The sequence below is a fragment of the Chaetodon auriga genome, chromosome 15, assembly GCF_051107435.1.
Source record: "Chaetodon auriga isolate fChaAug3 chromosome 15, fChaAug3.hap1, whole genome shotgun sequence".
In the NCBI taxonomy this organism is placed as follows: Eukaryota; Metazoa; Chordata; class Actinopteri; order Chaetodontiformes; family Chaetodontidae; genus Chaetodon; species Chaetodon auriga.
This window is the reverse complement of record NC_135088.1, coordinates 20,574,298-20,591,556: the sequence shown is the minus strand read 5'-3', so window position 1 is coordinate 20,591,556 and position 17,259 is coordinate 20,574,298. Positions and strand designations below refer to the sequence as shown.

The following is a 17,259-nucleotide window of genomic DNA, read 5'->3' as shown; positions in this document are numbered from 1 at the left end:
TTGTTTTGAATCACAGCCCTTAAAAACATAAACCACTGTGGACTGATTAATTGTGGCTGACTCATTTATTAGGTTAAATACAACAGGGCACTGCTGATAAAAATGATGCGTTAACAGAGGACAACATGGGTCATGCAACTCTACACCACATGGGGTGTAATGAAAACATGTCTCAAAGTCCATAGCTTGTGTCTTTCTTCTGCACTGACAAACTGATTGTACCAAACTATCAAAACATAACACAAACCATAACTTACTTCTGGGCAATCATTTTTATTCATTCTTTATAAGGAGAAATTTCCACTGAAAGGGACACATTTCTAGGGTATACATGTGAACAGAGTTAGTTTCTTCCCCTACATACGTTGCCAGTGTTTCCTTCTCATGACTCCTCATAAATGAATCCAAAGTGCAAACCATTGTAGATTGTAGAAACGTGTGTGCTTAACAGACAAGGGAATCTCTCTCTCATTTGTTTCCTGATTGCTCACATGGAGACAGATCCCGACTCGGGTGACTGGATGTGTTTGTGAAAAGACATGGTGACTTAAGGTGGCAGGATGGACAGGCTGCTGATGGTTAGTTACAGTGAGTACGACAAAGTATTGTTTATGGTTAGTGAGTATGAGACCACATCTAACTATAATCAAAAGTTAAAATATTTATAAAAAAAAAAACAAAAAACAAAAAAAAGGTCATTCTTATAAACAGCAATTACTTTTTCCATTTAATTTGAAAAGGATATGTCATATGACCTACAAAAACAAAACATAAAACATGTGCAATCAATGGCATACTCTTCCCTCTGAAGTGATGGTGGTGCATATGACCACAGAGCACAGCAGCAACTCTCTCCATTGTTATTTGTTCCTACTGTAGTTTGGAGTCAGCTCAGTTGAGGACTGGGCTCAACAATTCACAAATACCAGGTGGCTGCATTCAGTAGTATTTTCGTAGTGGTATACAAAGTCCACGCCCTCCGTTTCCTCGCACAGCCTCCTTAAGGCTCCCTCTTTGACCAACGTCCTGCGGATCCAACACAGTTGTAGTTGATTTGTTTTATCCCCCCTCCCCCTTTGCCCAGCAGAGGTCGCTAAGAGTCACCATGGCTGCCGTCTGTCTGCTCCTCCTGCAGCTTCCTGTGTCACTGCTATGACACCTGCTCCACTGACCTCATCTGCAAGTCTCCAATCTGATGACAACGACAAGGAAGATCAATACAGAAACCACTCACAATTCAACGTTGATGGATCTAATGGTTTAAAAGCTGGAGAGAGAAAGAAAAGAGACATACCTGGACATGAGGAGGGGCACTGAGGACAAATGTGACTGCACTGGCTATGTCTTCTGCTTTCAAACACTGAAAAGTAGAAAAACAGTGTTACTGCTGCAACAGCACTCAGGTACTTTCACTTTGTGAAATATATCTGTTGACTCTCACAGTCCATTTACACCTGGTTTATAATCTGCATCAAGATGCATCATCTGGGGAAAAAAACCCCCATCTCACTATTTTTAATACGTTCCCATTATCCCCATTGCGATTAGATCTCCAGGAGTAATTTGAGCAGCAAATCAGCTCCAGACTCCCTTTAAAAAATTAGGGTTTTGAAATTTGTTGAGTTAGGGGAATCTCTAAAAACTTTATGAAATCCTGTCTACGAAAACTTAAATATTCATCTCCTGTCATCATTCAGCTTGCTTGCTCACTTTCATTTCCCGTTAGCTAAAAACAAATAGCTGTATTAATGTTCTGATGTGTATGGATGCCAGCACGTTGTACGGATTACGTCTCTGTCTACCCGAGATCCAAACACAATGCAACCGAGACTAACCCCAGATGTGGACACGCCTGGACACAGATCACTTTTAACACCAGGTGTAAATGGGCTCTGAGTCAAATGTGCTCTCTTACTTTGATACTCTCATACACTGCAGCTGCTTTCTCTGGATCACTGTTGTGGTGCCTGAAGGCAAACTCAGTCTCCACTATTCCAGGAGATATACACTGCAGGAGAGGGAAATGCATTAGAAATGCACTACACAGACAAAACACACTTTCCCAAACTCATTATAAAGTGAGGGCATACTGAATGGAGAGTCAATAATGTGATCCAATATGTGAAAAACACACAGGCCCAAGAACAACCTGCACACTCTGATGGCGAGCAATAACTTACCGTGGCTCTGATGTGGGTGTTTGCTTCGCGAAGCTCTTGCCGTATCCCCTCAGTCAAAGCTGTCACAGCGTATTTAGTGGCACAGTAGAAATGCTCATCAGCACTTGGCACCACTCTGTGCCCACCCATACTGTAACAGGTAGAAGAGGAGGCACAAAGGCATGAGCCTGTAACCACATTTTGTAGCTCAACCTTGATTCAAGCCCAAATTAAGGAAATAAAATTCTCTGTGAAAAGTCTACTCGCTCTCTTATACAGCAAGATTTCTCACAAGGTTATTTGTATGGTTCAATGGGCTTTGCAAAATTGAATTTGACATTTGAACCACTACAATTTATCTACAAAATTCAACGACAGTTGCTGCCAACAAAATAAGTCTAAATGAAGATCTAAGTTCAGTCAGTTCTTCACATCGTCCCAGGTGAAGCAGGGGTCAGGTGGAGCTCACAACTGGATTTACTTAATGCCTGCCAGATTAAAATCACCTTGAACAAACTGACCAAGGTACTTTCAGAATAATCCATACATTTGTTCTTTGATCACTCAATGATTGTGTGCAGTTTACCTGTTAATATTGATGATGTGGCCATCATCCACATTCCTCTCCTTCATTGATTTGTATGCCTCACGGGTGCAGATAGACAAGGCTAAGATGTTTACCTGCAGGGGAGGTGAAGATGGCAAATGAAACCTTTCATGTAACAGCCAATGTATCTATATATATATATATATATCCACTGTGTTCAAATAAGGCAAGAAGCCAAACTCCTTAGGAAGTTGACAGTTCTCAAACCTAAGTGTGGTTTATTGCTAAATCACATTTAACAACGGCATGTGATGAGACTGTATCGGTTCAACAGATTGATGATGGCTGGGTCACTGTGCTGGACCATCTGAACCTGCTGTCCCTGTCCAGCTTGTGGCCTCTAAGCTGCTCCTGTAGTGACACTGATAGATGGCAAGTTAAAGCCAACATGGTGGCAAGATAGGGGGAAGTGACCAAACAAGGTCAGCCTACAGATTAAACACAGGCTAAAAATACACTGCTGTACACATTCACGTGAGCTGCCATGACAACAGATGGATGAACTTTACGAATGGAGGAGTCTGGGGACATAGACTTTAGAGCAGGGGGTCCTCAGTGGTCAAGAGCTCAATGAATCTGAATGTCCCAACAAGAGAAATAGTGCTGGCTTTCATTAGTGGGCCTCTGCTGTGCCAGGGCTTCTCCTCAGAGCCAATGAAGCAGCCTCTGTGAGGGGAGGGGATCAGTGTGTGTGTGTGTGTGTGTGTGTGTGTGCAGACTCATGCATACACACATTTCTGCTTTATCTCTTATTCTTTGAGCAACACGAGCTCGACAAACACAAGACTTCCACACACATCAGGCAATCATTTCAGCTCCTCCCTCTGCTCTCTGTTTGAGTAGAGCAGCCAGAAAATCAATATGACAGAAAAGCAAGGGGGTAATTCTAACAATGCCTTTTCTCAATAAATACTAAGTTTCTCTCCAGCTCCTTTCAGACGAAGCATTTCTATTTGTGTGTCTGCGATCCACCCACATCGATCATGTTCCTCCAGCCCTCCGTCTTTCCGCTGAGCAAGGGCTCATTGTGGGCCAGTCCAGCGTTGTTGATGCATACGTCCACACCCTTGTGCAGCGTCTTGATTGCAGAAAACATGGACAGGATCTCCTCCTCGTTGGACAGGTCACACTTGTACGGGATCAGTGTGCCACTGTAGCCTGCACTCTGACACTCTGCTGCCAGCTTCTGAAAAGCACAAAACGTTTGACAACATGCATATTTGTTAGAGGATAATAAACACATTTTGAACACTGTAAGCTGCCACGTAAGTGGTCAAAATCGATTATCAGGACTGAGACGCTGTTACTTAAGAGCTGGAAATGATTAACCTGCAGCAGCACCGTAATTAAGGTAGCGTCCCATGATAATCACCCTACCCACTCAGACACTGAGAAAGCAGTGAGAACGTGCAACCATAAAATCAACAGCACATCAGCTGAGAGCCAGAGGTAACCCGACAGCACCAGTTCAGCCAAAACCACTCCAGTCCATGCTTGTTTCCTGATAATAAGAAGCACATTCATTGAAATTCCACTTTCTACCAAAATCCAAATCATGACCCTGGATGAGAGAAAGAAGCTTTGCACTGATAGGCTGCCTCTTCCTTCAGGATACAGCGGGGCTGAGCCTGCTGCAGGCTGAGCAGGCTACACTCCAACCAGGTCAGCTGGCTGTCCACCACTGTGGGGTTTGATACAAACTGACACAGATCCTCCAGCCAGGCACAGCTGCACCGGTCACCTGACGTCTCGCTCTGGGTGCCAGTCCGACTGGATGGGGCGTGGGTGTTGAGGGTGGGGCTGGTGGTAGACAGAGTTGATGCACAGCACTATGTAGCACTCTGCCTGTGTGAGTGTCTGAGCCGCCAGCAGGATTAAATGTTTACAATTCCACCAAGCAGATGTACTGAAGGAAAAACTGACCCACTGAACCTCCAACACCATACGAAAGTGACAGTGATCAGCCATAACGAACACAGGTTGCAGCCATATTCTGGTGTGTGGGTTTTATTCTACTCATGAACAGACAGTAAGTGGAATTCAGGTATTTCCAGCACGGCACAATGAAGCCTGACAGCACTCTTCTTCTTTAATTTTGACTCTTTATTCAGTACTTTTTGCTAAATACTTCAGTGGAGTTTTCATTACTTTTAACACTAGCTAATTGCTTCTTCTCTGCTCGCCTGCCAACTAGTTTTCACACACTTTAACGTGTAAAACCTTGAAAACGAGGTGGTACATTTCAAGGGGTTTATCCTAATGAATACATTTGAACATAAAATCTGCTGTTGTGTAATAACTGACTCTGACTGACTGACTAATGAGCAGGCTACTAGCCATTGTAAATTTGCTCAAATTTAAATTTGCTAGTGGATAAAGGTTTCTGATCAAATCAGTTTAAAGTTTTTGTAGTTGAATGAATCATTAAGCTGCCCACATAACCTCCTGGCAACTGCAATAGGACCCTTTGGGGTATAAGTATTCCTGGTTGGGAGTCACTGATCCCATCAAAGCATTGGCAGAGATACCAACTCCTGCACAATGTGTAATGATAATAGACCAGAATACAGAGCGGCCATATGACATATTGAGGGTGTGACTGTGATTATATAAACACCACAGGAATCAAGCTAGCTAAATATAAAAGGGTCAGGATTTATGTGTACCTGTGAATACCTGTGGATGAATAGAAGTGAAGACAGCAGCAGCAGCAAGTTTGTAATCACCATATGCAGTCGTTTGGATCAATGCTGTGGGATTTTATGTTCAAAGACTGACGTCTGGACATACGTACTACAGTAAATCTGCTGGCCACTGCAGCCGCTCCTGAACGAAAAAGGAAACTAAGTATATTTGTGAAACCTGTGTTTTATAATCAGGGTAAAATTGGATTGAGGGATAATTTTGGCTTGTACCAACAAAAACACAAAATGAAGTGAATACACCCTATCTCACACTTAGAGTGTGCTGCTTCCCCTGCTCTTCCTCTAAGCAGTTTAACTGGGATTATCCAGAGAGAAGGTATTACCCGAATAAAGCTGTCAAAATGCTAAAACACTGAGAACGTGTCTCATCTGTCATGCTGCAGACAGGTGAACCGCGACCTTTCAAAGACTGCCTTTAATGTGAAGCTAAACCAGAGATCTTTACATCACACTGGCTTGAATCCTTGGAGGGACAGGCTCTCAGGCACAAAGGAGCAGGCAGGCTGGTGGAGAGGCTCTTCTTTGTTGAGAAAAGAGGTTAATGTAAAGGGGAAGCCGTGCCCGTCCATTGTTAGAGGGGGAGAATTGGTTGAGTTACTGAGGTTTAAGTGAGAGCAGCAGAGCAAATAGACTGTGATCATGGTCCAGCTACAGGAAGTCTCCGGCTGTGAAACTCTTATGTTTGTGTGGGTGAGTTCTGGCACCAGCTGTACCGCCATGGCCGGTATCGGCCCTCATACTGGCCGCACCTACAGCAATGGCACTACAGCACGCTGTCCCACAGATACGCTACAAGGTGAGAAAATGCAGCAGCCACGTAGTTTACAAATGCATTGTACAGATGACTCATTCATCACAGTCCACACTGAAACTGGATATCTGCAGGTTAAGCAGGTTTGGCATCACGCCGAAAAAGACAGGAATGAAAAACCACCAAAAACATCTCAGTGACAGATGATAATCACACGAGCCCTGAGGAAACAAAATAAAACGGAAGCCAAGTATGTTCACGGTCAAAATGTACTGGAGTCAATCAAATCCATCAAATGCAGCATCAGAGTAAAACCCTGATTCCAAACAAGTTTGGACTCTATAAAATGTTGATTAAAAACTGAATGCAGTCATTTGCAAACGACACAGTGAGTCCATGTAGTCCTTTATCCAATCATGTGTTCACAAAGTGGTGAACCTCGCTCCATCCTCGCTTGTGATGCAGGATGCCCCTTTCATACCCATTCATGATACTATCACCTGTTACCAATCAACCTGTCTACCTGTGAATTGCTCCAAACAGGTGTTTTTGGAGCGTTCCACATCTTTCCCAGTCTTTGAAACATGTTGCTGTATCAGATTCAGAATAAGCAGATATTTACAAAAATCAATAAAGCTGATGAGGTCAAACATTAAATATATAGTCTTTGTGCTGCTTTTAATTGAGTATGTGTCACAAAGGATGAGCAAATGATCACATTCTCTTTAGTTTCTGTTTGACACAGCGTCCCCCCAAAATGTAACCGACTCCTGACATCCATGTTCTGAACTACCCGGCGAGATCATTTCATTTGTCCGTTTTGTTTGTTTCTCTTTGGGCAATATTTATAAACTCAAAACATTTTACACGTACAAACCTATTTACATATCGTCTGTATTATCAGTTACTTTCATGAGGTTTTTGTTCCCGGGGCAGTAATGGAAGAGTGCACAAGCAAACACAGAGCTCTGGAACTCAAATAAAATCACTGTTTGCCATTACTCACGCAGCCTTGATAGGACTGATGCTGAAACATAAAAATTCTTACAATTCAAAAGACTAATAACAGGTCATAAAGCCTTTACATGTTCAAGCAATGAGTGCACATGCACCCACGCAGCACTCAGACACATGTGTGTGTTCATGGCTACACAGGCACATTCATGGCCTGTAACCCCTGCAGGGGGCTGTTATATAAAGTCTACAATGCAAGGGACATCATTTCCACGTCATGTTCATCAATCATTCACCCACCCACGTGGAACTGGTGTTAATGGACCAGCAGAACAACTCGCTAGAGAACGGGAAAGAGGTAAAAATAAAGATGCCAAAGCCCTAAAGGCAGACAAGCTTTAAGTGGGGAGCCAGATCAATAGCACAAGGTGGCAGTTGTAAGCAGAGAGAGCTGAAAAATTAGATTTGTCTCAGGTTGACTCAGGAGGTCTTCCAGACAAAAGAGGGATTGTGTTATAGGCCGCTGCGCCTCCTCTTATTCTATGAAAAGAATTCTAGGCGGTTAAAAAACCAAACAATGTAATGCAGCCACCATTCAGATGGCAACTCCTCCCCTTTAAATCCTTTCTGTGCCGTCTCTTAAGTACCTGCGACACACCAAACAATTTTGCCTGTCATAATGCATTTTCATCCTCATTACGGAGGCTGTTGTCCAGTGATCACAAAAACGTGTGCAGGAGGAGGAGGGAGGGCTGGCAGCCAGGAAGTGAAACAGAAGGAGAGCGAGCGAGAGAGAGAGAGAGACAGAGACAGAGAGAGACAGAGCAAAATGTGAAAAATGATGCACTGAAGCTGATCAAAATGCGTTCAGATGCCAGGATGTTTCAGTCTATAGGACGGCAGGAGAACAGCAGCACAGGAGGGAAAATCCACCCAACGGATGAATTTGCATATGACTACTTCAGTGTGATTATCTTCACAAGTCAAATTACTGAAATGTAAGCAACATTTGCTCCCCCAGGCATGAAGCACAGAGCCAAAACCATGCTTGAACATACCAGCAAATTTCAATCAGACAAAAATATTTCTTAAAAAAATGAATAAATAACTGAAGTGAAATTCTTGATTTCTTCACTGAAAACAAACAAAGATCTCTGAAGAACACCCTGTCACTTATTGTCCAGCTGAACAACTGTGTGACATAAAAATCGAGTCTTTCAAGTTTAGTCCGAGCACAATCGTACTGAGTGTGGGGTCAAAGGTGACAGTAGGCTGTATAACAGGATTGCAGCGGGGGAGAAGGGATGGCTGCGCGATTATCTCCTCTTCGCAGCCTGAGAGGCTGCCACCAAAAGGTCTAAAGGTTGAACAGGGTGGTTTTACAGCACTTCCTTCAGGACAGTCTCGTCAAGACCAGGAGATAAGAAAAATAATTACACTCTTTGTTAATAACTACACTCATTAACAGACAGGCTTTCCTGAGGAGTTCCAGTCAAGGAATAACAGAGGGGCAATTCAGGAAGCTTAGCAACCTCTGAAATAATGTCCCAAGTTTTAGTGTTAGTCCTGAGCACAAATAACTTTAAGTCTGAGCACAGTGCCTGGTGATGAGTACATTAAAAAATGTCTTTGCTTACATGTGCATGACAACTGACGTAAATGAAAAAGGCTTTTATAACCCTGATAGATTAAAGGCCAAACAAGCGGCCAGGTGTTGTGTAACAGACTGGTGCAACCAGTGTGGTGACATTTTATTTTCACAAAGTAATAAAAAAAAAAAAAAAACAGGAAGAGGCAGCAGCAGATCTTTATTCAAAATAAGAAAGAGAACAGTGTGAGGATGGTGTTTCTGTCAGCAGTACTTGAATGAACTACAGAGAGCAGCCTTTATTCGTTTGTTCACATTACTATCATATGATAAAAACTGGCTCTCCGGTTCTCTTGTTTGGAGTTGAAACATGCTGAGGGGTGAAGCTTCCTTCTAGTAAACCAGCATGCATCACGTTGCTCCTCTATCTCGTGTCACGGGTTATTCCTGCACCTGATGCTGGCCATCGGTGCCTCAACTTTGCTCTCACCACAGGCCTGAGGGCGGCCCTGCTGCCAGCTATGAGCCGCATCATTATGCATGCTAAGTTTATGATAACTGGAGCCCAGGGCACACAACACAAACAGACACAGGAGAGTCTCATGGAGACGGTGTTGATCTGACGCGTCCAAGATGAAAACCTTTCAAAGTGAGCCAGACTGAGCCGGAGCTTTTCAGCGTCTGAGCTTCGAGTAGCCATAAAATGTTTCCAATATCAAACAAACACCCAGCAACAAATCCAATTTGGCCTCTTTCGAAGCGAAAACAATCCAATTTGCATTCTTTATCGTAACACTGCTCCCCATTTTTGAACATGCTGAACTTGCTGAACTCTCTGCATTTGTGTTGTAGATTCAGAAAATCCTTTCACCACAAAGTGTTTTCTTTCCCACTCTGCTCTCTCTGTTAGATATACATTCAATTACAAGCGCTGGCCTGCTCCTGCAGTTGCACTTAGCGTTCACATGACGTCTTCCTCTCTTGCACATCAGGCCTCATCCTAACAAACACGCACACAATCCAACAGACCGTGCACATAGAGAGGAGCTTTCTAGCAAGTCTTCAACAGGACAGGACAGGACAGGAAGCGCCCCACCTATCATAGCAGGAGGCCCGGGGAGGGAACGTCTATGCCAGTAAACCTTACACCTTGAAAGATGATAAGCACAGACAGGACAGCACAGTGGTGGTGCGGGGAGAACGGCTCATAGGGGTCACTGAGCTGTCCAGACCAATCAGACTGTAAAGTGTACGAGGCCCCGGTGATCTCACATAATAAGCCATTAAAAACGCTCCCCACATAAAAGCTTTAAATAATTTACAGAGAAGAAATGCAACTGATTTTTCATCAATATGCCATAATACTAGCTGTATCACAGTATTGCAGTAATACAGGTCTTTGCTAGCGAGTTATGGACAAAGTGGTGGGTGCAGCACATCTCAACAGATTTTAGTAGACACTACAGTCAGAGTAAATGAATAGAACTGAGATCTTATTTCATTATTTGCCCATCATTCTCCCACCTATTGCTGTGGCTATTTCCACGCTAAGTAGTCCTCATGCTAAGATTCCTCGCACTGCACAAAAGCCTGTCAATTTGGAAGAGGAAAAGGTGAGTTTTAAAACTAATTTCGAGCTGAAAAGTAGAGGTGGGACCATTGTAGAGATGAAATAGACTTTCTTATGAACATCAACTGCCTTTATTTCATAACTCTGAGTCTACAAACCCATATGTCATTTGTACCCTCAAACAATCTGGACTGCTGCTTTGGGAGGATTCATATATGAGAAAAAGATGTTATTAGTTGTGCTGGTGAGAACTGTGCTTCTCTTTGGGGGCAGAATCCATGGAAACATGATGGATTATTAGTTAGGTATACGTCTTCGTCAGCTCACAGTGCAAGCGGAAAACGTGCAGTCAGTGGAAAAGCTTTCTGCATAGGTAAGGCAAAAGCCTGTGAGCCCAAGAAGCCGTGAGGTAACTCGATGAGCTCAGGAGAAATCTGACACCGGAAATCAAACAGAAAGTGTTCAGGTGAAGACAGCAGCGCTGTGATTTTTCTCAGCCAATGACAAGTGATACAGGAAAAAGCACAACTAAAGCATAATGATTGGTTTATTCATAGATACTGTATTTAATGTCCATAAGGTAAACCAAGCTTTAAAATATTAAAGTGGCGTTGGGAAATGTTTAACAAGCATCTAGAAAAAGACAGACATGTATATAAAGAATAATCAGGACACAGACTAAAAGAGAGAAATGCAAAGTGAGGCAGAAGGGTGTGAGACAAAGAGAGTGAAGCTGTCTGACCTGACCCACTTCAAATCCTTTCTGGAGAGAAATCTATTCACTGTGAAATTACAGGACAGGCTGTCCACACTGAACCTACACGAGGTGGCTGCGGCTGCTTCAGATTTGCAGACAGAGAGACACTGATTGACTTTTATTGTGTCACCTCAGCTGCTGAAGCATGACTGAGCGCCTTTTACCTCCTTCAGAATGGGCACCAAATCCAAGCTGGTTGGCCAAGGTCTTCAATTAACCTGCCGGCTCACCTGCCAAAGGCTCAGAGTTTGAATTTAGGATTTATTCAGTCAAGTAAAAGATACGTACGCTAACCGGAAGAGTGCAGAGGCTACTGCTGTGTGCAGAGCTGCATGAACAGGCAGCCAATCAGGACCCACTGGGGAAAAAAAGTGTGTGTCTAGGCTTTGACCGTCTGAAAACTGGCAAAGACCAGAATCTAACCAATGTATTTAAATGTCTCCCTCAAAGGCCACCAGTATGACAGTATGGCAGTGAGGGGAATCACCTGTCTGTCGCTGAGGCTCCTGGTGTGAGTTTTCCTATCCCACACTGCTTTTCTTTATCGTTGAGCACAATAATTTGACAAAGATAATCTTCTTTAGACACATTTTATTCAGAATCTCTTTCCGCTCTCTTTGTGCCTGCTACAATTGTGTCTGGCACTAAAAACCCACAAATGATCTTTTCTAAATTCATGATGTGATCTAAAATTGCAGCAGTCAAGCTTTGAATTTTGACAGATGTCTCTTTTCTGGGCAGCCTCAAAGCACCCAGGAAATGTCAGTTTCACTTCATCACTTTCAAATGGAGTTACAATACTATAAACCTATTTATTATCGGGAAGCAGGTGTTGTTTCTGCATTTAGCCTGTGATAAAACAAATGTGACAACATGCAGCAAGGATAGAAAAAGATTCTGCCCATTTAAAACACTGAGTCATTCAGAGACATGATGCTTTGTAGAGAGTGTAGATGTACGATTTCACTGACCAGTGAAGAGACTCCACTGAGAATGCGGCTCTTCCTCCCGGGTCCTTCATTTATTTGTGATGAAATTTTTTAGCTCGAAGGATTAGGTTTTGATGTTTCTTGTCGACATGCATACAGTGCGACACACACTACACTTTCCAGGAATCGTTAGATGCATAGGCGACCATTCAATTTGATTGATTATGTGACAGACCCCACTCCATCCCAACCCCTGCCTCTCCTCCCCTACAGCGACAGCAGCACTGACACTGAGCTCCTCTCCACCAGCCCAGACCTGCAGATAATGCAAAACATAAGAATGCAGTTTATGGCTCTCTTGTATCTTCAGGGTGTAGGCTTACACGCTATGACACCCATGTCAGCAACCAGGCCATGGGACATTCAGATAGCACTTTTCTCTATATATCATTACAACTCAACAAAGTTTGTGAAATCAAGTTTAGCAAAATAAACATCAATTCATTCAGCATGATGGAATCTCCCTGACAAACGTGGGAAAAGAAAACAAATGAATAGAAGTCTTAAATCTAATATTTGTGTTTTAAATGAGGGATTATTTGAGCTGTGGCGATCAGCAACTCAGGTTCATTCTCCCATAACTGTGTTTTACTGTACTCGGTAAGCAAATATAATCCATAATATGGGCTATATGGGCCCTTTTCAATCAGCAACTATGTGTCCTCGTCTTCCTCTGAGGCACATGTGAGCTCAGACTTAAAATCTTTCAACACTGATTCCAAAAAAGTTGGCATGTTGCATAAAACATAAAACAGTGCATCAGCTTCATTGATTTTCGTAAATATCTGCTTATTCTGAATTTGATGCAGCAACACATTTCAAACATGTTGGGACAGGAGCAACTACAGACTGGGAAAGATGTTGAATGCTCCAAAAACACCTGTTTGGAACATTCCACAGGTAAACAGGTTGATTGATAACAGTAATAGTAACAGTGATAGTATCATGATTGGGTATGAAAGGGGCATCGTGGAAAGGCTCAGTCGTTCACAAGCGAGGATGGAGCAAGGTTCACCACTTTGTGAACACATGACTGTATGAAGGATATTAGTACATAGACTCAGGAACACTGTCAGAGAACACAGTTCATTTGCAAATGACTGCATTCAGTTTTTATTTACGTTTTACAGCTTTATTTAATTCCCTGAGAGGATCTTTCCACTGTTTTATGATCTTGCCACTGATATCAAACTCTGCAGTGCCTGGCTAAAATCAAAGTGTGCGTGTATGTGGCTCTCAGCAGCACACTATGACTGCACTGTCCAATGCACAGAGGCCACCTTTAAACCTTTTAGAACCTCAAAGAATCCACTGCATGCACTGGGGAGATTTTTCTTCCACAGAAATGAAAGAGTCTTCCACTGGTTATACAGGGTTAATGGGAAGCTGCTACTTGGATGCGGCCCTGCCGCCTCCATTCTTGCAAAGAGCCCATGGTGACCACACGTCTCCCTTCAGCTCGCCGCTCCCCCACTGACTACTCTATGGCCACACAGACAATAAAACAATACTGCAGTCACAACTCTCCACTCCACTTTCTCCACGTTTTGTTTACACAGAAAAGCAGAAAACAATAATATCTGAATACCTTTCTCCCTTTAATAATCGTTTCATCGGGTCTACCATGAGTGGGAATATTGCTGTTGGAAAGCACTGACCACAAAAACTTGATTTCCCCCTAGTAAAGAAATAAACACCAAAAGGGAAGTCAAGAACAATTGCTTAGTGATGGACACTTGCATCCCCCACTAGCAGCATGCCAGGTTTGGCACAACTACAGCAAGAACCCAGTTTACACAGCAGAAAGAGTACAATACTGGCTTTGTCCCTCAACTCACACAGATAACTCTCTAAGGTCTTGTACAAGTGATGAAATCTGTCATTGAATGGGAGAGATGGAAACCTGTCCCTCTATACAACCTGGTATCTCTCTCTGGTTTTGTCCAAATATTTAGTTAGTAGAATCTAAGCTTTTGGTTTCATGTATTGTAATCTTTAATAAGAGTAGTTAAGATTGCTCTGGCTGTGATGTAGTCAGTTCATTAATGCTGACTTACTTCATATTATGTAAAAGTACTATGAAGATTTTAAATGTTGTGACCTTGTTTTAGTCTTGCACAAGTCACAGACAAGGGCTGAAACAAGCCGCTGCAGTTAACTATTGACAGGAGAGGCCATGTGACCAGAATATGAATGGAGGGAAGCTATCTATTGCACAATTCACACTCACTGTATGCATGTATGGGCATGGGTGTGGGTGTGTGTGTGGGTGTGGGTATGGGTAGTAAAAGTGGGGAAAATGCTTGCATGTAAAAAACAAGACCTGACTGAACTATGGAATTTTCTCTTAAATCACTGGATAGAAAACTTTACTTTGAAATGACGCACATGCTCGCAATTCATGCTTTCAAACTGATGTTGCTCCAATACTCCTGCCAGGCTTTGCCAGACTACATTACTGCAAACTGTAAACAGCAGCACAAATGTATGTAACGGCCACAGGACCGTATGGCGCACTATAGGACCACTTGGTGAGAAAAGGTCAACCTGAGATAAGGAACCACATCTCACACTTGGGTCTTTTCAAAACAACCTGATACTGGGACACTGCTGGTCATTAAGTTTGATGTAACACAGTTACGCATGGATGACCCTTTAATCATCTCACCCGCCAACCACTCTCCCAACTTGAGGAGAGAGTTACAATTCATGTCAAGAAGTATGAGAATAGATCTATTTAATGAACATTTGCTAACTATAACAGTGGGCAAATAAATGTTCGGAAAAAGGAATCATTTCTATGACTGCTACCGTACAATGTGACTGTGTTGTTTAATTCAGGGTAGAGAATGCATACGTGGATGTACTTAGGTGACAATCTACAGTACCACACCTACATGTTCAAATAGGGCCATGCTGTTAACGGCTACAAGCATGCCAAACTACAGTCCTCTGCTTTATGAAAAACACAATCGAGTAGCTGTGGCTGAATGTAGGTCTAGTAGGTTTTCTGCAGCCCAGTACTGGCTGCTAGGACAAGTGTAGGGTGAGGAGCGTGAGGCTTAATTATTGGCTGACAAGATAAGCAAGGTGCAGTGCCTTATGGCTTGTGGTTAGACAAGAGGGAGGGGCCGCTGACACCTGCCCTGGAGGAAGCATCTGCCTTCCCATCAACGCTCCACCAAAGCCAGACTGTGTCACACAAGTTGTGACCACAGCATTTAACTTGAATGGATGAACACATTCACCTTAAGAATTAGTGACTTTCTTAATGACAGCCATAATTTCACTGGTTCAACGTGCGGAGACAATTTCACATGCAGTTCAAGCATAATCACCACTGGCACTAATTAATTTCTTAGTTACGATGAGAGAGCAGGCATTAAATCATGATTGGCCTCGTCTTTTATTCTCAAAGAGCGTGTGACTTAAGCTGTTATACAGCTAATTGAACAGTGACCTAAAAAAAAACCTGCTGTGTGTATTGGATCATGTTTGTCCCAAACTGCATCAGAAATGAATCCTGCTGTGCAAAGTCTGGGTGGAAAAAAAGAAATAAAGGGGTATATGAATGGAAATGTTCTTTCAAATGATTTGGGTTGTTTTAATAAAATACATTCGTGGTTATATAAAGGTAGAAATGTGGGTCACTTTTATTCCAATCTTTTTTTGGTAAGCCGATTGGTTGAGAGTCACTAGAGAGCCTGAAACCTGTGATGAGGAAAGACATTCTGACACAGTCCAGACAACAATTCATGGACAGTGTCCCACAAGACTGGGGACACCCTGACACTGCTGAAGCACCCATGAGCATCTGCTGACACCTCTTTGGAAACCACAGCGAGGTACGCTGACTCTAGCTGGTCTGACCATCTATTACTGTAACACTGGCAAAAGATGGAGGATGACAGGATGACTGACCCACACAATACTCAGGTGTTAACAGGCGTCTCCTTTGCTCAGGTGTCAACTGGGAAGACATGCTGAACACCTGGCAGCTCTGTACCTGCCTGCTGCTGCTGCTGCCCCTGACCTCTGACCTCACTGCACAAGGTCAGCCAAAGAAAAGTGAATTTTCCAGCAGGGATTAATAATAGAGATTATTAGAGATTAGGGGTGTGGTGGCAGAGTGATGCTGCTTTAGGAGCATCGCATTTGCCTCGTATGGTGGGTGATACTGTATGTCATCGAACACTTTCTCAGTGTGCAGTCGAAATCCATGTTTTAATGTTATTTATATGGGAAGCTGGTAACAATAGCTAGTCGGGGTTTAGCTATGGTTTACACTGTTTATGATGCCACTGTTCGTCAAGTCTATAATTGTTTTATATTTAATATTAGTCAAACGTGTTGTCCTTGTAATAGTGCTGAGATTAGTGGGGTGTGCACTCTTTAGTAAAACTGGTTACCTGACGTAACATCATGTCTGACTTGTTCATTTCGAGAGACAAAGCAGCAAAGAGTGCGTTAAGGTTAGCTTCATGTCGCGTTCACGCTGAGGCTAAAGGTTTCTGGCTGAAGTTCCGAAGCTAATGTTAGCTAGCAGTTAACGTTAGTTAGCTAGTTTGTTTGTGGCTAGCAGCCTCCGCTCCGAGTCGGTCCGATTTATTTTGCAGCTGTTAATGATAATAAATTACCCACCTCTATTTTGTCGACATTCCTGGCACAGCCGACAACCCTCATGCCTTGCTGGACCAGTGCCCGGGCGACCGCCGCTCCAATCCCCACCGAGGCTCCGGTCACCAGGGCCACTCTGCCTTTCCACCGCTCCATCTCCCCGCGCTCTCGACACCGGTACTGTACACGAAACAACAGCTCCTGTGCGTTACCTCTGCCTGCTTAGCTCAAGCTGTCACAGCCGCAGCTATCAGTATTATGTACGGTATATTCAAACTGAGGGATGCGGCAGCCTCCTGTCTGAATCTGTGCAGCATCCAGGACAGCGACGGGCTGTATGCCTAACCCCGGATCCATGCGCTCCTCTGGGTGAAATATGGAGAGCTCAGGCGTGCGTAAATGTTTGGTTCACATCACCTCCCACTTTCTTTTGGAGCTGTGGCGTGCTCTCTGTGTGTGGTCATCTACCGCCACCCAATGGAGAAATGTACAACACCATATTCCCCCGACAGACGTTCCGTACCACGGTACACTCCGACATTACCCATATTTTCTAATATGT

At 43.4% G+C, this 17,259-nt stretch overlaps 1 protein-coding gene across 1 annotated transcript; it reads right to left on the bottom strand.

Annotated features, from left to right (window-relative positions):
* Nucleotides 1–257: 257 nt before the first annotated feature.
* dhrs11a (dehydrogenase/reductase 11a) lies at nt 258–17,068 on the bottom strand. Its single transcript, XM_076750183.1, has 7 exons — nt 16,722–17,068; nt 3,743–3,952; nt 2,746–2,840; nt 2,181–2,310; nt 1,916–2,008; nt 1,295–1,360; nt 258–1,192 (listed from the first exon to the last, which is right to left on the bottom strand). Exons 1-7 carry the CDS (start codon nt 16,851–16,853, stop codon nt 1,151–1,153), a joined length of 768 nt encoding a protein of 255 aa, XP_076606298.1. The 5' UTR covers nt 16,854–17,068; the 3' UTR covers nt 258–1,150.
* Nucleotides 17,069–17,259: the final 191 nt, after the last annotated feature.

Bases quoted from the DNA above. Each gene is read 5' to 3' on its own strand.
- dhrs11a (XM_076750183.1), bottom strand. From the start codon at position 16,853: ATGGAGCGGTGGAAAGGCAGAGTGGCCCTGGTGACCGGAGCCTCGGTG. The intron at 2,009-2,180 runs GTAAGTTATTGC...CCTCTCCTGCAG, and splicing joins ACACCCACATCAGAGCCACG to TGTATATCTCCTGGAATAGT. The intron at 1,193-1,294 runs GTATGTCTCTTT...CGTTGTCATCAG, and splicing joins GTGCCCCTCCTCATGTCCAG to ATTGGAGACTTGCAGATGAG.